The 21464-nt window shown below is 58.8% G+C and overlaps 2 protein-coding genes across 8 annotated transcripts; one reads left to right on the top strand and one right to left on the bottom strand.

The window, feature by feature from the left end:
* The first annotated feature begins 843 nt into the window (after nucleotides 1-843).
* Nucleotides 844-6252, top strand: CERS2 (ceramide synthase 2). 2 transcript variants are annotated; one of them, XM_058860761.1, is made up of 11 exons: nucleotides 844-990; nucleotides 2275-2448; nucleotides 3452-3569; nucleotides 3664-3782; nucleotides 3963-4020; nucleotides 4101-4151; nucleotides 4353-4445; nucleotides 4597-4725; nucleotides 4806-4912; nucleotides 5016-5169; nucleotides 5322-6252. In XM_058860761.1, the coding sequence occupies exons 2-11, from the start codon at nucleotides 2276-2278 to the stop codon at nucleotides 5448-5450; spliced, it is 1131 nt and encodes a 376-aa protein (XP_058716744.1). In that variant the 5' UTR covers nucleotides 844-990; nucleotide 2275; the 3' UTR covers nucleotides 5451-6252. The 2 variants fall into 2 exon arrangements, with proteins under 2 accessions (XP_058716744.1, XP_058716743.1); XM_058860760.1 differs by lacking the exon at nucleotides 844-990 and adding an exon at nucleotides 1113-2172.
* Nucleotides 6135-21385, bottom strand: SETDB1 (SET domain bifurcated histone lysine methyltransferase 1). Of its 6 annotated transcripts, none has more exons than XM_058860739.1 (22): nucleotides 21119-21380; nucleotides 20656-20878; nucleotides 20345-20511; nucleotides 19991-20028; nucleotides 19792-19891; nucleotides 19315-19485; nucleotides 18831-19032; nucleotides 17862-17935; nucleotides 17388-17578; nucleotides 16876-17053; nucleotides 16302-16428; nucleotides 14032-14190; nucleotides 13271-13861; nucleotides 12771-12887; nucleotides 12297-12466; nucleotides 10786-11405; nucleotides 10271-10299; nucleotides 9965-10184; nucleotides 9363-9519; nucleotides 8822-9036; nucleotides 8390-8478; nucleotides 6135-7915 (listed from the first exon to the last, which is right to left on the bottom strand). In XM_058860739.1, exons 2-22 carry the CDS (start codon nucleotides 20865-20867, stop codon nucleotides 7798-7800), a joined length of 3945 nt encoding a protein of 1314 aa, XP_058716722.1. In that variant the 5' UTR covers nucleotides 20868-20878; nucleotides 21119-21380; the 3' UTR covers nucleotides 6135-7797. The 6 variants fall into 6 exon arrangements, with proteins under 6 accessions (XP_058716722.1, XP_058716723.1, XP_058716724.1 ...); XM_058860740.1 differs by having other exon boundaries at nucleotides 16876-17005; XM_058860741.1 differs by having other exon boundaries at nucleotides 10052-10184; nucleotides 21119-21379.
* Between the last annotated feature and the right edge of the window lie 79 nt (nucleotides 21386-21464).

Here is a 21464-nt window from a genome sequence, read left to right as displayed (position 1 = left end):
TTGGGGTCACGGTTCCTCCACACCACGCGCGGGTTTGGGGGATCCGGGGGGATTTGGGGTCACGGTTCCTCCACACCACGCGCGGGTTTGGGGGATCCGGGGGGATTTGGGGTCACGGTTTGGGGTCCCCTCCGTGGGGTGCAGTGGCGCGGCGCGGCCGCCAGGCGGAGACAGGCGCGAGTGGGGTCTATGGGGCGCTGGGGGCTTTGGGGGCACACGGGGCTGGGCAGGGGCGTTTGGGGGTGCAGGGCCTGCACAGGGGGGTGCAGAGGGACACAGGGAGTTCACATGGGGTGTGCAGGGAGGGGCGCAGGGCACCCGTACAGCTGGTATAGGGCTGTGTATATGGGGCGCACAGGGCTGTCTATAGGGGGTGTAGCTGGGGTGTATTTGGGGTGTATTTGGGGTGTATTTGAGGTGTATTTGGGGGTGTATTTGGGGTGTATTTGGGGTGTATTTGAGGTGTATTTGGGGTGTATTTGGGGTGTATTTGGGGTGTATTTGAGGTGTATTTGGGGGTGTATTTGGGGTGTATTTGAGGTGTATTTGGGGTGTATTTGAGGTGTATTTGGGGTGTATTTGGGGTGTATTTGAGGTGTATTTGGGGTGTATTTGGGGTGTATTTGGGGTGTATTTGAGGTGTATTTGGGGGTGTATTTGGGGTGTATTTGAGGTGTATTTGGGGTGTATTTGGGGTGTATTTGAGGTGTATTTGGGGTGTATTTGGGGTGGATGTGTGGGGCACCCCGGGGCCCATGGGGTGTGTACAGATCCCCTCTCGGCCGTTGATTGCTCACGCCTGGGCCCGCCCCGCTCCGCCCCACGGCGGGCGCCGCTCCCCGCGGCGTTGCGGTGACGTCACTCCCGGGTTGCGGTGACGTCACTGCCGCCGCTGCCTGGCGCGGGGCGCGCGCGGGACGGAGGGGGCGAGCGGCGGCTCCGTGAGGGCTCCGGGCGGCGGCTCCGTGAGGGCTCCGGCGGCGGCGGCGGGTGAGTGCGGCCGGGGGGCAGCGGGGGCACGCGGGGCCCCCCCCGGCTCGGGAGGCGCCGCCCGGGGGGGGCCGCGGGATGGTTCCCGCCCGCCCCCCCAGCGCCAGGGCCGCGGCCGGGCCTTTCTGCGGGCGTTGGGCGCGCACCGGAGCCATCCCGGGCCTCCGTCACGGTCCGGCAGGGCCCCCGGGGCTGCTCGGGCGGGGCCGGGGCCCCCCGGGGCCGCAGCGAAGGCTCAGAGCGGCCTCGGGCCCCGCCGGGGCCGCTCCCCCAGACCCGCAGCCCCCGGGCCCGGCTCCCTCCCGGTCCCGTCTCTCTGTCCGCGACTTCCTAAAAACGTCGGGAATTCGTCCGCTTCCAGCAGGATCGCTCCTAAAATCAGCTCTAGGGGAGGGGTCCGGCCTGTCGGTGGCCCCCTCCTCCGCCGGTGTCCCCGGTGCCGGGACATCGCGCTGTGCTGCCGCTGCCCCGGGGCAGGAGGAGCTGCCGGCCCTGACCGGGGCCTCACCCCGGCCTCCCACGCTCCCCTCCCGTTACCTGCCCGCGGCACAGCCCCGGGAGTCGGGAATTGCGGCACCTCCCTCCCGCCTGCCCTTGCGAAACCGGCCACGGTGGTTCCTCTTCCTCCCCCGGCGGAGCGGAGCCGCCCCGAGCCTCGCCACGATCCCCGCGCCGCGCTGGGGATTCGCTTCCCGGGGCTGGGATCCCGTCCCGACCCCGCGGGGTCCCCCAGAACCGGGAGCGACGGGGAGCCGGGATGCGCTGACCCCGCGGCTCCCCCCGGCCGGAGCCTTTTTAAGGCACAAAGGTGCTCATTGTGCCGCCCGCAAATCCCTAATCCCGGGCTGCTGCTGCTGCGCTGGGCCTCGGCACGGTGCCGGTGGGCTCCGGGCCTCCTTTTCCCCCCGGGAACTGGCTTTGGATCGGCCGCGGGATGCGCACACGGCTCTCGGGAGGGAAAACAGCGTCGGGGGCTTCTTCTGCTCCTCCTGCGCTGCAGAGCCGGGGTTGCCGTCCCGGAGCCGAGTCCCGGCTCTTCCCTCGGGCTGCCGGGCCCCTGTTAATGATCACCCTCCGACCTCTGGGCTGCAGGGGCAAAGTCCCTCGGTGCCCGAGCCCGGCGCCGGCCGCTCCGACGGGGATTTCACCGGGGATTTCACCGGGGCCTCCCCGGGAGCAGAGGTGGAGATTGGGGCGCCTGGTGCAGCGGGAGACAGGCCGGGGTGGGATCAGCCGTCTCCTCAGAGATGCCCCCCTCATTTCTCCCCCTCTCCCTCCCCCCAGCATGTTTCAGACCTTGTATAACTATTTTTGGTGGGAACGGCTCTGGCTCCCGGCAAACCTCACCTGGGCTGACCTGGAGGACCGGGATGGGCGAGTCTATGCCAAAGCCTCTGACCTGTACATCACCCTCCCCTTGGCCTTCCTCTTCCTCGTTGTCCGGCACCTCTTTGAGACGTGAGTCCCTTCCCTGGGGATGGGGACGGATCCTGAGCCCCTGCTCCGGCTCTCCCCGTGCCCTGGGGGCTGTGGCCGAGCCCTGGGATGTGGCACCTTGAGCTCAGCCTGGCTGAGGGGTCCTGATCCCCCCTCCCCAAATGCACGTGCTCCCCCTGCCCCACACAAACACGGCTTTGTGCATCCCCCGCACTCACCGGGCGTTTAGGGAGCGATTTGTTGGGCAAACAATGGGAACAGACCCGGCATTGTTGGGGTGGCAGGAGAAGGGGGGACTGCCCTTCAGCAGAGTGGGGACGGCCCGTGACAGAGGGCGTCGGGGAGCTCCCCTGTGGCACACGCGGGTTTGGGGGATCCGGGGGGATTTGGGGTCACGGTTCCTCCACACCACGCGCGGGTTTGGGGGATCCGGGGGGATTTGGGGTTACGGTTCCTCCACACCACGCGCGGGTTTGGGGGATCCGGGGGGATTTGGGGTCACGGTTCCTGCACACCACAGGCGGGTTTGGGGGATCCGGGGGGATTTGGGGTCACGGTTCCTCCACACCACGCGCGGGTTTGGGGGATCCGGGGGGATTTGGGGTCACGGTTCCTGCACACCACGCGCGGGTTTGGGGGATCCGGGGGGATTTGGGGTCACGGTTCCTGCACACCACGCGCGGGTTTGGGGGATCCGGGGGGATTTGGGGTCACGGTTTGGGGTCCCCTCCGTGGGGTGCAGTGGCGCGGCGCGGCCGCCAGGCGGAGACAGGCGCGAGCGGGGTCTATGGGGCGCTGGGGGCTTTGGGGGCACGCGGGGCTGGGCAGGGGCGTTTGGGGGTGCAGGGCCTGCACAGGGGGGTGCAGAGGGATGGATAAGGGACATCCCCCCACCCCGGGGAAGGTGCAGCAGGATGGGGAGACCGAGGCACTGAGTGGTTTTGGGTCCCTGGGTGGCTTTGATGGGGCCAAATAATCCAGGTGACAGAAATGGGGACATTTATGTCCCCAACTCCTTCCCCAGGTATGTGGCCACCCCCCTGGCCGGGCTCCTGAATGTCAAGGAGAAGGTCCGGTTAAAAGCCACCCCCAATGCGGTGCTGGAGAAGTTTTATGCTGCCACCAGCAAACACCCTAAGCAGGTGAGGCCTGGGGGGGTCCCCAGAGGTGCCTGAGGGGGTGGGGGTGGCAGAGGCAGGGCTGTGTGACACAGGGGACATGTCCTGGTGTCCTCAGGCTGATGTGGAGATGCTCTCCAAGAAGAGCGGCTGCACCGTGCGCCAGGTCGAGCGCTGGTTCCGCCGCCGCCGCAACCAGGACCGGCCCAGCCTGCTCAAGAAGTTCCGGGAGGCCAGGTGAGACCCCCCTTCCTGCCTGAGGTCACTGTCCCTCCACCCTGGGGGGCTCTGGGAGCCTCAGCTTGGCCAGGAGCTGCCTGGGAGGGTGGGAGACGCAGGATCCGGGGCCGGTGGGTCCGTCCTCTTCCCTCCTGCTCCCCGGTGCCCGTCTGAGGACCGTCTGCTTCCTTTTTCCAGTTGGAGATTCACCTTTTACCTTATTGCTTTCATTGCTGGCATGGCTGTCATAGTGGATGTGAGTATTGCCCCCCTCCCGTGCTCCCCTGGCCCCCCCAGCCCCTCTGACTGCTCTGTCTCCCCCTCCCCATCCCGCAGAAACCCTGGTTCTACGACCTCCGGGAGGTGTGGAAGGGATATCCCATCCAGGTGAGCACCGGCCCGACCTGGCTGCCAGCCCGCGGCTTTTCCTGAGCACCAGGATCAGCAGAGGCAGCTGGGGGTGCAGGGGGGTCTCTTGGCCCCCCTGGAGGTTTGGGGGTCCCCAGGACACCCGGATGGTGCCCAGATAAGGGGACCAAACCCCTGTGGGGGCACAGAGGACGCCCCCAACCTGTCCCTTGTCCCCAGAGCGTGCTGCCCTCCCAGTACTGGTACTACATGATCGAGCTCTCCTTCTACTGGTCCCTGCTCTTCAGCATCGCCTCTGACGTCAAGCGCAAGGTGGGGGCTCTGGGAGGGGTGGGAGTCGCTGGGACACCTTGGCAGGGTTTTCCTCACACTGGTGGTGGTGGAGGATGTGGGGACACGCGGGCTGTGGGGTCCGGGCTGCTGTCACCCCCCAGCGCTGGGCTCCCCTCTGCTTTGGGCACAGGATTTCAAAGAGCAAATCATCCACCACGTCGCCACCATCATCCTCATCAGCTTCTCCTGGTTCGCCAACTACGTCCGTGCAGGGACGCTCATCATGGCCCTGCACGACTCCTCGGATTACCTGCTGGAGGTTGGTGTGTCCCCCTCCCCGTCTGTCACCGCGTCCCCCGTGCTGTGCCCCCTGCCCAGCTCACCCCGCTGCCCCCCCAGTCTGCCAAGATGTTCAACTACGCCGGCTGGAGGAACACCTGCAACAACATCTTCATCGTCTTCGCAGCCGTCTTCATCATCACCCGCCTGGTCATCCTGCCCTTCTGGTGAGCTCCGGGGGAACGGGGGGAAACTGAGGCAGGGGCTGGGGGGGTCTCGGGGGGTGGGGTGCTGGTTCTGCCCCGTGACTGGAGCGGCTTTTCCTGGCAGGATCATGCACTGCACCATGTTCTACCCGCTGGATCTCTACCCCGCCTTCTTCGGCTACTACTTCTTCAACTTCATGATGGTGGTGCTGCAGTCGCTGCACATCTTCTGGGCCTACCTCATCATCCGCATGGCCCAGAAGTTCATAACTGGAAAGGTCAGAGGGGACCTGGGGCCAGGGGGTGGATGGAGGATGGGGCTCAGCAGGGGGAGACCCCCAGATCCTGAATCCCGACTGTGGTTGCAATGGGGAAACTGAGGCACAGCAGGAAGAGGGGGGGCTGCTGACTGAACCCCCCGTGCCCGCAGGTGGTGGAGGATGAGCGGAGTGACCGCGAGGAGACGGACAACTCGGAGGAGGAGGAGGAGGTGGCCAAGAACGGGCCCCTCTCCAATGGCCACCCTGTCCTCAACAACAACCACCGCAAAACCGACTGAGTGCCCCGGACCCGAGAGCTGCCACCTCGTGCCACCGGCCCGGCCCCTCCGGCCGCTCCACACCGGGACCCCGGAGCGGGGCCGCAGCTCTGCCTCACACTCACCGCTGGTGCCCTTCCACCTCTCACCTGCTGCCTTAATCCACTGCGGTTCCCGGGGCTGGCGGGGACCCTGCCAGGAGGGCTCCCGTCCCACCGGGGCGGCTCCTGCCGGTCCCACCGGGGCGGCTCCTGCCGGTCCCACCGGGGCGGCTCCTGCCGGTCCCACCGGGGCGGCTCCTGCCGGTCCCACCGGGGCAGCTCCCGCCCGCCCCGCAGCCCCTCGGGTTGCTCTGGCCAAAGAGCTCGGCCCCAGCCCCTCGCTGGGCTCTGTTATTCCTGATTTCCCAACCATTCCTTCACCGGGGGAGGGGAGAAGCCCCTTCCTCTGACCTGTGTCCGGCTGGAACAGCCGGCTCAACCCCTGCTCCACCCAACTGGGAGGGAGGAGCGGGAATTCCTGGGTGTTCAGTGCCTAAATGACGGGATGACACTATGGAAGTACTTGGGGGAAGGAAGCTCTGGGGCTGAGTCACTCCTTGTGTCTCACAGAGTTTAATCCTCTCATTTCGGTAAATGGATTTTGAGTTTCTCCCTCTCTGGCCTCTCCCAGCTGTAACAGGACAAATTTCCAACTGATTTTTCCTTTTTTTTTTTTTTTCTTTCTATTTATTTGGAAGACAGAAGGAGCCGGGCTTGGCTCTGTCTCCTGCATCCCTCGGGATGCTGCGAGACCTCCCAGCACGGAGGGGTGGGGGGAAAAAGGACCATTAACCAATGCCAGACCAAAATGTGTTTTGTTGTTCTTGTTTTTTAAAAAAAGAAAAAATAAATAAAAGGTTAAATATATTAAAAGTTAAAAAAACTAATAAACTTGGGTAAAAAAAATACAGGATTTGGGCATATTCTGTGAGTGGCACTATGGCCCTGGGGTGGAGGCATTAGATGGGTTTGGCATAGATCCTTTAGGCAGAGCTAAAAATGGGCAGTGTTGAGGATTTTGATGTTTTTTATATTTTTTTTTTCTCCTTAAAGTTCTCCAAGTCTTCAAGCCCAGGCTGGAGCGTGGGTTTGGGTTCTCTGAGGAGCTGCGGCCCCGCTGGGATGACAAAGCCTCCATTCAGGTGGACGCTCGGGATGGAACTGGAGCTCCAGGAGGCCCCAGAAAGGTTTTATTTTACAAAGGAAAAACAAGGTTATTTAGCAGGAGAAAGCCCAACAAGCCTCCCTTGTCAGGGCTGCCTGGAGCTGGGCTGGTGTTGGTTACGGGGCTGGGAACTGATCCACCACCTCCAGGCTGGGGTTTGACCCCCGAGTGAACAACTTCACCTCTTCCATCCAGTTCTCAGGGTGGCTTTTTGAACCTTTTGGATGTGCCCCAGTGCCTTCCCTCCTTCCCCCCAAACCAAAACGAAGCCCAGGCCAGATCCCGGTGATTTTCCGTGTGATTTTCCGTGTGGATCCGTGTCCAGCTCACTGCAGGAGCTCAGGGGCTCCCAGTGACGTCCTGGGAGGGCTGCAGGTGGCAGAGGCACCAAATCTGCTTCCTCAAGAAAATCCCAACCTGTTTCTCTGCAATTTTCCCAGGTGGAGGGTTTAAGGAGTGTTTGTTTGGAGGAAAGGTGAAGGAAAGGTGAAAATGTGGGAGCTCCTTATCCCTTTGCCTGGGCCCATCCACCTCTGGCATTTTTCCTGCAAACCCCACAGGAACAAGGATGATGGCAGTGGTTCAACCCTTCTTTTTCAGGGCTCTTTGCTGTGTCTCAAGATCAGGGTAGGTTGTTTTGATAGAAAAAGACACTTTTACTGCTTTTTAGCAACTAAAAGATTCTTTACAACGGCTCACGGGTGAAGACAGGTACTTACTTTTTGTCTTTTTTCACTTGAATTTTATAAATCCCGATTGGTCCAGTTCTTCCAGGGATTCTTTCCACCATCCTCCCTCCTACTTTCAAGGCCTCCGTGCCAATTAGAAAGCACTTCCTGGGAATGCTGGACAAGTGCTTGCTGCTGGAAAAAATTACTTTGTGCCTTAAATTTGGTGGAAAACTGGAGCAGAGCAGGAAAAGCTGCTTCCTTGAGGGAGCCCATGGTCTTGTGGGATAACTCCAGCCTCTGGAAGGTGGGAAAAGCCCAGGGGCTGGGAATCACCGCCCAGCACAGCCCGAGTCCGTTCCTGCTCCGTGTCCATCTGTGATTTTCCAGGTGAGTGGGAGAACTGAGAACCTCTTGAGAAGGAACTTTACCCTCGCTGAGGGAAAGCGAGCACCAGGCCTCAGGAGCAGCGGGATCCGCTGGGAGCGGGGGGCTCAGAGCAGCCGGCCCCGGCAGTCGATGGCCCCGCAGCAGCACAGCAGCTCCTTGCCCTCCACGCTGCCCACCTCGTAGTTGTAATCCCAGGTCAGCTCCGTGCCGGCTCGGATCCGCCTGGGAAGGAAAAAACCACACGGGATGGGTGAGGAGACTGTGCCAGAAAAGAGGAGAAACTGGGTGGTAAAAGGGAGACACGCTTCCATGTGGGTGCTCCAGGATGAGGCTGGGACAGCCAGGGAGAAAGGGACAAAGTTCCCTGGTGAATCATTCCCGTGAGGATTCCTGGAGGAGCAGAGAGGAACGTGGCAGGGATTCACCACGACTCAAAGATTTGGGACTGAAACCAGAAGGGAGATTGGCTGCTGCATGCCTCGCTCTGCCCTTTGGGAAGGTCTGAAACTGGTGGAAATCACAGCAGGATCTCCAGCATGAGAGGATTTCACCTGACACCAAGGTTTTCCCTGCGCAGGAATGATGGGAAACTGGGAATGGGGTTTCCAGGAGCAGGGAACACCCAGCCCTGGCCATGGAGCCAGGTCCCACCAAAGCCCAGGAATCCTCAGCCCTTCCCAGCACTCCAGGACTCACTTGCTGGCGAAGAAGGCGACCCAGGGGAAGCGAAGGTCGTGGGTGTCCACGAAGACGTTCTGCACAAAGAGGTTTGGGGTGCAGCTGTGCTGTAACGGCAACAGGGAAGAGCCTGAGCTGCTGCCCGGGCAGGGAGGCCGAGCTGCCAGCACCGAGCACAGCCTTTATAAACAAGCAGCATTCCTGGTGGAATCCTGCTGGAGCAGGCTGCACGCCCGGGCCGAGTCACAAGATCCACTCTAAAGGTAACGGGCTCTGGAAGGACTGACAGCGCTGCTCCTGCTCCCACCAGCCCGAGCAGCCGCTGCTCCACTCGGGCAGGCACATCATCCTCCTGAACCTGCTCTTCTCCCTGCTTTTCCCGTTCTCAGCCAGTCCTGGGGAGGAGCAGCCCCCCTGGGCAGCCCCGAGGTGTCCCTGTGCCCCACTCACGTTGAGGTAGCGGCCCAGGTTGCCCTCGAGCTTGGCGTCGATGATGTAGCAGTTCTCCTCCCCGTCGTAGAACTGCCGCGTGCTGCGGCGCACGGGCCCCGCGCTCTCGCCCTTGTCGGCCGCCGCCAGCGGCGTGGATTTGATGGCGATGCCGTGGGTGGACTTGAGGGCAAAGCCTCGGGTGGATTTCACAGCCACCTGTCTCTTCACAGGACCTGCCACGAGACGGGGCCTTCAGCAGAGGAGCCGGGGCAGGGCTGTCCCTGACCCTGCTGCTCCTCTCAGAGCTGACAAACCCCTCAGAGCCAGAGCAGCGCTCCAGGACAGCCCCTGGAATCGCCCCAGACCCACTGCAAGCCTCCCTCTTAAACATCTGCTTCTGAAGAACGGATTTTGCAGTTTTATCTTGCTAAACTCCTCACGGGGAACGTTCCAACCTCAGCTGTGGGACACAGCAGGAGCAGCTGCTATGGCCTCACGAGCCCTTCCCGGTGCTTTCCAACCAAACCTTCTCAGCCTCAGCCCTCGTCTCCCTCCTCACCTGACCCAGATGATGGATTTTTCTTGTCCTCCCCTTCCTCCTCCTCGGATCCTGAGGAGATGGTCTGGATGTCGTCGCTGTCGTTGGCGGTGCCCGGGGCCTGCCCTGCCCTGTGCTCCCCCTCGCTGTCGGTGCTGCTGGAGAGCGTCAGCACATCCTGGGGACAGAACAGCTCCTGCATCCGAGTGCATCCGAGCCTCCCTTTCCCCAGGAATACAGAGCTCTCCTCCAGCTCACCCCTCTGCACCAGGAAACCCCCCAGAAGGGGATCCCCCTCTGGGTACCACTCCCACAGGTCAATGTTGGGAGCACCTGTGGGGTTTTGGGGGGCTGCTGAGTTCTCCTTGAGATCCTGGAGCATTAGGTGCTCAAAAGGAAGGGAGAAGACCCCCCAAAAACAAGGATTGTTCCTCAGGCTGGCTTCCCCCAGATGGCTGTGCCAAACAATGGGTCCTGGGAGTGCAAACCAAGGTGCCAAATCCAACCCAAATTCCACACTCTCCTTTTTTCGATGCTTCAGGTCCACAAAAAGTCCCCAAAATCCAAAGGAAATCAACTGTCCTCCAGGAAACCACAGCTACAACCACAAACCCTGCGCTCACCTGGGAACCAAAGGCAGAAAACGCCCCCAGAGAAGGCTCAAGGTCGCTGTGGAAGTGGTTTGGGGAGGAACCTCGCAGCCCACTCACCTCTGAGGGGGTTGGCAGGGCCAGGGATCGCCGGCGGTTCTGCAGCAGCAGCGTCCCCCCCACCGGCCTGCGGATCCCCTCCAGCTTGGGGGGACAGGGGTTGTAGCCGTACCTCCTTCCCAGGCTGCTCAGCCTGGGGGTCAGGACAAGAGCAGGTCACGCCCGGATTTCCAGGGAAATTGTCCACAGGACAGGAAAACACGATTTAAGGAATCTTACCCAGGAATTTTGGTTGATTCTTCAGGTTCCTGCAGAGGGGAGAAGCACAGAAGATTGCAGAAGATTGGAATCTCTCCCTCCTCGAGCGCTCTCCAGCCTTTCTACGGAATTGTTCCCCAAAATGCCAGCCCAGGAGAGAGATGCTGCCTGTCCCCACGCTCAGTGTGACACCCAGTGACACCCAGAATGGAGATGCCCCTTCCCGGGGGACTCTCCCTGGAGCAGGGGGTGGACAGGGACCACCTCCATGTCCCTGCTGTCCCCAGCCATGTCCCTCAGGTCCCCAGGCAGGAGAATGTTCAGCTCTGCTCACATCGAGCGACTGCTGTAGCCTCTTGTGCCACAAACTCCCTCCCTGGGAGGGGAAAAGCTCCTCCCTGTTCCACCAGAGAAGGCAGGGGAGCTGAGCACAGTGACATCCAACAGCCCCACACTCCCCTGGATGGGGAGAAAAGCCACTGGAGCAGGAGCACATCCCTGCCTTTAACTCTCCCATTCCCTCATCTCTCCCTCACCTCCTTCTTGGCTGCCTTTGCCTCTCCGTTCAGCTCTCCCGGCGTGGGAGCACAGCCCTTCTCCCTCTCCACAGAGATCTCCATTTTCACAGCCTTGGCTTCTCCCCCTTCGCCCATCCTCAGGGACGAGGCGCTGTCGCTGTCCTGGAAGCTCTCGGCCATGCTGTTGGAGCTCAGCCACGAGGCCACCTTGTTCTTGGAGGTCTCCTCAGACACGGGCAGTTTGCAGGGTGGGGCCGTGGCGGGCTCGTCGTGGCCGAGGGGCCGGGCGAGCCCCGAGTCCTTGGAGGCCGTCTCCGAGAGGCCGTGGTCGCGCTGGCCGCGCGTCTGCCGGCGCGTGGCGTAGCTGCGCAGCACCGAGCTCGTGCTGAAGTTCTCGTCCTTGCAGAAGTTGTCGTCGGAGCTGTCCTCGTTGGATTCCTCCAGTTCCTCCGAGCCCGTGTTCTCGTCGTCGTCGTCGTCCTTGAGGTCCACGCCGCTGTTGTCCGAGGAGCACTTGGCGTCGCTCTCGTAGCCCTCCTTGAAGTTCTCCACGCTCTCGATGTGGTCCAGGTTGGCAAAGTACTCGTCACCCATCTCCAGCCCCTCTTTGTCAGCAAAGTCGTCTGTGAGGATTTTCCCTGTGGGGGACAGAAAACGAAGGGTGAGTTTTCTGGGATGACGTTCGATTTTATCCTTTCCAAAGCTCACAGAGGGGAAAATAGGGATGACACCACGGTATTCCAAAGCTGGGCTGGGAAAGGACAACATCACCCTGTTTCTTGATGTGACAAAACCCTGAAGCTTGTGGTGGAGCTAAAAGCAAGACTTTCAGCCCAGAAATCTCTACAGAGCAGCTCAAGCAGAGCCCTGGAAGGGCTGGCAGAGCTGTGGCTGTGCCTGTGGCTGGGCTCCGTTCCAGGGAGCCTCTGCCTCTCGTGGGCTGTGCCGGGCCCAGCCGGATCGCAGCGCGGGGGAAGCAGCACTGCGGGTTGGGTCACCTCAAGGACAGCCTGGGGGACGTCTTGTGACACTGGCACTGCCACCACGAGGGTTCTGCAGCGTCTCGTGCCAGCGTTGCGCAAGTTCATCGGCTGAGCTCTCACCCTGCAGTCCCCAAAACAGGCAGGGCAAGAGCTTCACACCCCTTCTGCTCCTGTGGAACCATGGAATCACTGAGGCTGGGACAGCTCCCAACTGTTCCCCCCAGCACTGAGCCGTGTCCCCAGGTGCCACATCCACGTGCTTTTGAGCACTTACAGGGACAGTGACTCTACCACCTCCCTGGGCAGCCTGTGCCAGAGCCTGACCGCCCTTCCCAGGAAGAAATTTTCCTGAATGTCCAACTTTAACCTCCCCAGGGGGATGAAGAGAGCCAAAAGGTCCCTCCTGAGCCTCCTTTTCTCCAGGATGAGCTCCCCTCGCTTCCTCAGGAGTTCTCCCTGTGCTCCAGCCCCTTCCCCAGCTCCATTCCCATCTCTGGCTTCCCCTCTCTCCAGAGAAGAGGTTTCCTCTGCGAGGTGAGCTCCCACCTGCGTAGATGCAGACAAAGGAGCCCTTGGCGATGTCGTCGAGGCAGCGAATGCCCCAGCCTTTGTTCTGGGTCTTGAAGAGCTGCAGCCGCACCTGGAGGCCGTGCTGGACCAGGCGGTTGGTGCACATGTTCACGTTGCACTTGCACCTCTTGTTGCACTCGTAAACGCTGGAAGGAAGGAGAAGGGTGACACTTCCAGGATAAAGAAACATCCCAAAGTCTGTGGCTGCTGGTGGTGCTGGGGTGATGCACAGAGATCCCAGAGGACCCTGGATCCCTGGAGCAGCCCTGTCTGATGGATGGTGCCTCTGCCCCTGCTCTGGATGGTCCTCGAGGCCCCTTCCAACCCAAACCATTCCACAGCTGGCAGCAGAACCAAGAGCAGAGGCAGGCGGTCACATCTGCACTGGGATACCCAGGGATCAATTCCCTCAGTGGATCTGGGGCTGGTGCTTGTGAGGGCTCTGCTCACCCTGTTGGGAGACACTCCTCCAGCCGCTTGTGCTGGTAGCCCGAGTTGGGGTTGATTTGCCCTCCGGGGGTGCAGCCGCTGGCCTGGATGGTCAGCTGGTGACAGGCACACCTGGATCTGCAGAGACACAGGAAAACCCACGAGTTACACTTCTCACAGCAGTCTGGGGACAGGAAAAGAAATCACGTCTTTAGGCAGAGATGGGCACAAAGGATTTGACTCGGAATCAAACCAAGAGAACTTGTGGATTTCTCATCCCTGTGAGTGTCCAAGGCCAGGCTGGACGGGGCTTGGAGCAACCTGGGACAGTAGAAGGTGTCCCTTGCCCACGGCAGGAGTTGGGACAGGGTGATCTTTAATGTTCCTTCCAACCCAAACCATGAAACCTGCAGCGGACTGACTGCACGGGTTTAAATCCCAGATCAGATCCACCTTGGGGTGTTTCCTGGGCTCCTCACACAGCCCCAGTGCCGTCCCCTTCCCCAGGGGCAGTCACCTACTTGTCTCTGCAGCCGTCCTTGCAGTCACAGCCCACGAGGAATTCCCAGCTGGTGTTGATGTAGACCCCTTTCCCGGGGATCCTCTCCTTGCTGTAGGCCACCTGCGGCGGCGGCGTGTTGTCGATCTCGTTGACGCAGGACAGGGGCACGTCCTCCTTGCCCTTGGTGATGTCGGCGATGTAGTAGTAGGGCTTGTAGGGCTGGAACTTGCGATCCACCAGCACGTAGGGATCCAGGCAGAACATCTCCAGGAAGAGGAAGTCGCAGTCCGTCTCGAAGAGGTAGCGCTCGATCTCGTGCATGGAGCGCAGGCAGAGCCCGCAGGGCGTTTTGTAGAGCACGTGGAAGCCCATCTTGCGGTTGACGCGGCGCCGCGCCGTCATGCGGCGGAAGTCGTAGAGCAGCGGGATGAGCAGCGGGTTGCGGCTGCGGTACTGGTCGCTGCGGATGGGCCGCACCCGCGACAGGCAGCTGTAGCTGCAGACGTGGGGCAGGTAGAAGAGCTTCTCCAGCGGGGCCCGGTAGGACGGCTCGCTGGGAACGCGGTCCGTCATGCCGTGGAAGGGCTGCGAGGGGCCGCTGCTGGGGACGCTGCGGGGACAGAAGGGACGGGGCTAAGGAAGAGCTGTGCAGGGGGACAGGCACCTTTCTTTTCCAGCCTCAGTGACTCCAGCACTGCACAATCTGAGCTGCTGAATCCCCAGCAGAAAGCCACCGGCACACACAGGCCCCACACGTGTCCCCACCAGAGCTCTGCTCACCGGTGCTGCGGGGCCGGGAGGGCCCTCCCGGCTGCTGGGCTGTCCCCGAGGACAGGGGAGGACGGGGACGAGTGCCCGGAGCCCACGGAGCCAGGACGGAAGGAAGTGCTTTTCTTGGCCACCTGCTTTCTGCCCTGGGCCAGCTGGGTGTCGGAGCATCTGCAGGAGGGAAGAAGAAACTGATTTGGAACATGGAAAAGCAACTGGTGGGAATCAAAACAACACTGCCCTACGGAATTCAGAAACCAGGAGAATCCCAGTGGTGGCTTTTTTCCGAATAAGTGTGAAAATCAGCCCATTTCTGGCTATTTCTGCTACAGCAATCCCACAACCACTCCGAATTTCAGCACTCGGCTGCAGCTCCGAGCGACTTCTGATTCTGAAATGAGGCAAGGGGGTAACGAGCATGCCCAAGGCCCTAATCCCACAAAGCTGGACACACCAGCCCATGAAGAAACCCCTGGATTAGCAGAAGCCAGAGTTTCCAGAGGCTCAACCCGGCCTGAGTGGGAGGAACAAATCCAGAGGACTCTCTTGCAAGGACTAAGAAACAAGATAGGGTTGTGCAAGGGGATGTAATAATATCCCTGATGAAAGAGCTAGTAGAGGCTCCAAAAAACAGGTTTTCAACCCATTTCAGGGGTTTTCAATCAACTGCAGGCTTCCAAACCATTCACATCAAAAAAACAGAAAACCACCCCAAAGCAGCCGCTGAAGAGGAAAAACAGTGAAGTTACTGGGGAGAAAGGGAGGAGCAAAGAGGGCAGGAAGGGATGAGGGCTTCTGCCAACAGCTGCCTGAAAGCAAAGTGTCCAAACACATCTCAAACAGAGCAAGAAGAGACCAGTCAGAAGTGGTGACAACACCAAGAAAAACTTGAAAGAGGGGGAAGAGACCCAGGCTTTCCCCAGAGGAAACAAAACACCAGAGTGAGGAGACTGTTCTTAGTTTTAATAATGTGAATTCCAAGTGTTTGAACCCCGCAGAATCCCTGGGACCAGCACGGACACAGCCAGGCCTGCGCTGCCTCCTGCCCCGGTTCAGTTTGGATGTAAGGACAGGGAAGCAGCTGCACAAAAACCACGTCCTAAAGCCAAGCCCTCTGTGGGGAGAGGGAAAAAATTCCTTGTAAGCACTGCAAGGCCTGAATGGGAAAGGATTCGGTGATGACAGATGGGGCTGTGGGTCCAGCTTGGTCATCTTCGTGCTGTGACACTGCCCATGGTCCTGGGGTGTCCCAGTGCCAGCCCAGCTCTTCCCTGCCCGTGGGGGACCTGCAGGGCTGGGGGCCCAGCCCAGCATCCCAGCACCTCCTCCAGCATCCAGCATCTCTCTGGCATTATGGAAAAGGTGATGTTCTTGTGGCTTCCGCTCCCAAATCCTGGTCAGACCAGCAAAGGGGGAGTGTTTCCAGGGCTAAATTGGGTTATATTGCACTGCTGCTTGGAGAGGAGCCCCCGAGACCCCTGGCTGGGGCAGGTGGGGTTGGAGCTGCTGCTACACCTGGAGAGCCTGTGGGGAGTAAAGGTTGACCTCCTGCACGGGCTGCTCACACCTGGGACATGTCCTGCCTCCCTCGTGCCCCAGCAGCAGGGCACAGTCACAGCAGAAGACGTGCTGGCACGGGGCCAGGCGGCCGTAAATCCGGATGGGAAATCCACAGTGCTGGCAAAAATGAACTGGGACAGCCTCTCCCTCCCCTAAAAAGTCGCCGAGCACATTCCCAGGTTCCCTGGTGTTCTCCAACATGCTCCCTTCATCACCAAGCCGAGCTCCTCCTTCCTCCAGGCCTCCTTCAGCCTGCGGCTCCGGGAGTGTCCCCCTCGGGCCCCTGGCAGCGGCTTGGCCGTGGATGGCTCCGTGCCCACCGGGACCGACCGCTGATCCCGAGCTCCCAGCGAGGTCAGCGAGCAGGTCAGTCCGACTGGAGGGACACAAGGCAGCCGGGGGCCAGCGCCTGGATCGTGACACGAGGGAGCAATTCAGACTTTGGGAAGAGAAGGAGCGAAGGTCTAATTTGGAAAGGCAAGTGCGAAGCTTTAGCCCTTTGGAGGGAGGTTTGGCTCGGGGAGTGTTGGCTCTCAGCTCCCGCCCCCAGTTATTCATCCAGCAGCTTTAGGTAAGAGTTCTCCCCCGAAATCACGACTAAAGCCACGGAGGAAACCTGCACCTGAGGATTCCTCTGCACAAAAAAAGGCGGTGCCTGAGAGAGCTGAGCGCTGGAGAGAAGCAAAGAGGTGGAAGGTGCTGGAAGTGACTCTGGTACTTACTCCATCTCTGCAGGCTGAGGAGACGCAGGACGTGGAGCCGGCGGCTGCTCCGGAGCCCTGTACTGGGGACCAGCTCCTGCTAAATCCTGGGTGTACTGGACCACAGGGCCCTTGCTCCTCACAGCACCTGGTGGGGAGGTTGAAAAACCAAACAGTCAACAGGGAAAACCCCTGATGTTATCCCAAACTGGCTGTACGGGCCCCAGAACGCTGACTTGTGCCTGGAAGGAACCAAAAGAGGGATTTGGGATTAACGTGGGTCATCGCCAAACTCGGGGCACAGCAACTCCCCCAAAAATTCTGCTCACTTCACCCAAGTCCAGTTTGGTTTTGTGGCATTACTCCAGGAAAAAACTCCCACTGGAAATCTAAATCTCCTATGCCAAAGAAAAACCCTGGAAATCTCAATCTCCTGTGCCAGGGGAAAAGACTTGCTGGAAATATGAAATCTCACAGAAGAAAGAAAAAAACCAAAACCTGAAATCTCCAGGAGCTCTGCTAAAAAGCCCACCAAACCCAAACCACCCTCCAGTTAAATCCCAGGACCTAAATGAAACCAAAAGATGCCACCAACCAACATTGGGACGAGTCCTGGTTTGCCCACTTTGCTTCTTTTCCTGGGTGGAAGCTGTGGAAGTTTTCATGCTGAACATGGGCTCGAGGCGTGTGGAACCTCGGTAAATCCACTCACAACGTTTGTCCTCCTGCGGGAAGGAGAAGGAAACGCTCACAGATCCCATGGGAAGAGCTTCCTGAGGTGAGACACAAAGAGAGCACAAGGAGACAACAATGAGCACTGACAAACAGCAGAAACACGTGGTTATTTATGTTGGAATCTCTACTTGGGTATTAGGGAAAGTTTCTTCCTGGAAAGGGTGTTGATGGCCTGGCAGGCTGAGCAGGGCAGTGCTGGAGCCACCAACCCTGGAATTGTCCCGGACCCCTGTGGATGTGGCACCTGGGCACGTGGTTCAGGGCCTTCAGACACTCTTCCAACCTCGATATTTCCATGATTAGCAATTAAAACAGAGCTGATCACATCCCCAGCCTCGAATTTAATCCTAATGGGAGAAGGGAAATTCCTACCAGGAAAAGGATTTTCACCAGACTTCCATCCACTTCTTCCACTCTGGATTTCCACCAGGTTCCTTCCCACTCAGTTTTGATCAGCTGCCCATTCTTCAGCAGTACCATGGGCCGGTTGGGGTAGGCAGTGATGTACTCCTCAATGAAATCCCGACAGGAAACATCCTCAATGTCCTCCCAGGCTTTTTTCACTGTTTGGAAAGGGAGAAAGGGAATAGGACAAAACAGAGAGAGCATTAATTTTTTATTTATTTTTTTTTTAGGATATTCCAGGTGCATTTTTACTAAGGTCAGCCAAGGGGTGATCCCGAGGGCCGGAATGTCGGTGGTGGAGCATCCTGAACCCTCCTGGCAATAAACCAGGATTTCAGATCTCTTCAGGCTCAGCACCAAAGGGCACATGCCTGTTTTTGGACCCAAGCTCTTCCCAAGACCCGAAACCTCTGCAGGCCAGGAGGGCCAGGGATCACTCACGTGGCCGGCAGACCGGGTACAGCTCCCACTCCTTCACGTACGACGCGTAGCCATCGTCGAAGAAGATCAGGAACCTGCAGAACAGAGGGCAATTAGGAATGGGAGCTGAAGAGAACACAGCTCCACGCCGTGGAAGGGGAGAACCTCTCCTGCTCCTCCTGGAGACCTGGATGAGGACAGAAGGAAGAGCTCCAAACGCTCCCTGCGCTCCCCATGGCTGCACCAACAGCACAATTCCCAGCCAGGCCCTTTCCCTCTGCTCCGAATCTCCTCTGTGCCCCAGGAAAGGGAGATAAAGAAAAAGTTTAACTGCTCCTGGTTTCTAAAGGGAAGATGGATAAGGCACCCACTTAGTGCCTCTGAAAAATTAACTCCAGGCCCTGGAGCTGTACAAAAGCTGCAGGAGATGGGATCAGCATCACAACCAGGAGAAAAGTTGCAATTTGAGTACCAAATTCAGCTCACTTTCAGTTATAAAACACGGATCAGATGAAATCCAGCACAATTTGTATCAGATCCAGGGAGATTAAGTCCTTTATCAATCTCTTCAGGAAGACCACAAGCCTTTAATAGATCAGAGCAGCCTTGGCCCTTCTCTATTCCCAAAAACAGCTGCTCCAAACCTGCTCCTTCTCCTCCTGAAGAGCTTTGGCAACACCACTGCCTCTCTACCTTCCCAGGGCTCCTATTTCCTCCCACTGTTCCGTGCCTCAAGGAGCCCAGACTCAACATTTGGGTGATCATTTGAATAAATTAGCAGATCTAATTCCTGACTCAGGGCCACGAGCAAGGGTGGAAGCTCCACCCTGAGTTTCAGAGATAAGAAAGATGAAGAAAGTCGAAATTGCATTCGTGGGGAAGGCACAATTCAGCACCTGAAGGGTATTCAAACAAACCCTTTTTCTTTTTTTGGCCTAAAACAAAAAAAAACAGAGATGAGGGCATGTGACCATGGGAAATGAGGAATACCTGTCTTTATTCTTGACGTTGGGGGTCTCAGCCACGATCCCAGCATAGAGCCACATCTGGTTGCCATCCTTGTACCTGGCCACCACCCTCCTGCCCACGTGGTGCCTCTCGGCAGACGGGTGGTAATCGTAGGCAATGTGGTTGCCCGACAGCAAACTCTTCCCTTTATTATCAAATTTCACTTTATATTTCTTGCCAGCACCTGGAAAGACATTTTAAGGCAAACAGAAGATAAATGAAGGGGAAAATAAACAAAAGCCCTGGGATTCCACAGCAGAATTCCAACGCTCTGGGTCACTCGGAGATCGTTTATCCAGAATCATCTCAGAATTCACTTAAAAGCTTTCAGGACTTAATTTGGAGAGTGAAGCCGTGGAAGTGTGCTGTTCCCACAATCCCTTCCAGGTGACACCAGGTGCTCTGACACCTTTTCATCCAGGTTTCCCACCCAAAATGTGGGGAAAGCCCCGTGCATGGCACATACCGACTGTCTGGATGGCAATCAACGTCCCCTTGTGCCAAGTCTTGGTTCTTTTCTTCCCCAAAATCCTCATGCCCACTTTGAGGTCCCCATCAGCGTTGAGATCATTGTCAGGGGCTGCAGGGACAGCGATGGGCTGGGCAGTGCCAGGAGATTCCTGAGGAGGTTGTGCATCTACCAAGGAAAACGGCACAAAGTCAGCTCTAAACCCAAAGCTCCCGTCTCGACACACAGCTGGAAGCACAGCTCTGAAATAACAACTCCTGCTTTCCTTCCCCTCGGGCAGCCCAAATGCCTCCTTTTTACTGAACGGAAACAGCTTGGAAAAAAACACAAATTCAGAATCGATACACCCCAAATTGAAAGAGCAACTTGGGATCAATAAATATGAACGGAGATTTCCTGCAGGGAAAGCGGATCCTTGTTTTCCCATTTTGGGAAGCAAAGGCCCAGGGCACACAGACCCTGGAACTCCCTCACCTTTCTGTGCTTCCTGCAAGTTTGTTTTCTTGTTTACAGCATCCATGAATTTCGCAACATCCCGGGCAGATTTCCTCATGGCAACCATTGCTTCCCGCAGCTGGAGGAAAGAAAAGGGAAACACGGAGAAACTTTTGGGTTTTTGCCCCTAACACAACATTGTGTCTCAGGAAACTCTAGTCAGGGCCTCTCCACTCACCAGACTCTGATCCCTGGAGATTCTGGGACTGCTGCTGCCTGCGAGTAAAGAGAAAACAGTGGTTTAAAACCTTTTTTGTGGAAAAAATCCATCCTAATTAAATCACAGAAAGAAGAGGAAACGGGGAAGAGCGTCCATCACAAATCCCTGCCAGGAAATCCAACCAAACAAGGCTTTCCCTCAGCCACCTTTCCTAACGTGGCGACAACAGTGAGGCAGGTGGGAAAAGGGTGAAATCCCAGCGTGGGACCCCAGGAATTCTGGAACACCAGCAGGATGTGGCAGATGTTCCCCATGAGCTAAGAGCATTCCCCTATCCCAAGCCCTCCCCTGGAACTGCTGGGGACACTGAACTGCGCTTCCAGCCCGAGTCCACGCTCATGACATCGTCGTCCTCCTCGTCTGGGATCTCGATCACTTCCGTGGCAGCCGGAGCCTCGTCCTCCGAGCTGCTCTCCCGGTACTGCAGCCCCATCATGGAATACAGCTCCTTTGCCAGTGTCTCGCACTTGTCGATGGCCCTGGGGGAGGGAAACCAGCTGTGCCTCCCCAATTCCACAGGGATAGAGCCAGGAACTACCCCTGAGGGGTCTGCCCTGAAGGGAACGGGAACAGCCCCCCACATCCCTCTCCTCGGAATCTGGGCTCGCTCCAGGCCCACGCACCTCATGGCATCGTCAATGAGCTGGTCAACGTGGGCCACCTCCTCCTCCTTGTGCCTCATGCACTGCTCCAGCTCCTCCAGCTGCTGTTTCCGCTGCCTCACCCACTCGGAATTCTCCACTTCTTTGTCGATGATTTCCTGGAGCTCCTCCATGGAGATTCCCAGCTCGTCCATCACCTCCTGCTGCAGCTCTTTGATGTCCTGGGAATCCATCTCTGCCACACCTGAGAGTACAACAGGTGAGGGGAAGGCAGGGGAGGTGAGGAAGGCAGGGAGATCGTGGGAGCTCCCCCACCCTTTCCCACCTTCCCCTCATTGTCCCCTGCCCCAATGTCCCCTCACAGCCCCCCGGTCCCCTCAGAGCCCGCCAGGTCCCCTCAGTGCCCCACACCGGGTGCGCCTGATCCTCTCCCAGCCCGGTCCGTCCCGCCCCCCCGCTCACACACCCTCACAGGCCCCCTTACCCCTCAGCCCCGGCCTCGCCCCTCACTCAGCGCCGCCGGTCCCGGGGAACCGGGGCAGAACCGGAGCAGAACCGGAGCAGAACCGGAGCACAGCTCGGCGCGCCTTCCCGGACGCCGCGTGACGTCACTTCCCTGCGCGCGCCTCCCGCGCTGCTGCCCCCTGACGGCGGGCGCGGGGACAGCAGTCCCCGAGATTCGTGAGTAAATGAACTCCTCTGGAACCGGGAATAAACTGCTCTGGAACCGGGAATAAACTCCTCTGGAACCGGGAATAAACTCCTCTGGACCCGGGAATAAACTCCTCTGGAACCGGGAATAAACTCCTCTGGAACCGGGAATAAACTCC

This window comes from Poecile atricapillus, chromosome 33, assembly GCF_030490865.1.
Source record: "Poecile atricapillus isolate bPoeAtr1 chromosome 33, bPoeAtr1.hap1, whole genome shotgun sequence".
Classification (NCBI taxonomy): Eukaryota; Metazoa; Chordata; class Aves; order Passeriformes; family Paridae; genus Poecile; species Poecile atricapillus.
The sequence above is the reverse complement of the archived record's forward strand: the minus strand, read 5'-3'. Positions and strand labels throughout refer to the sequence as shown.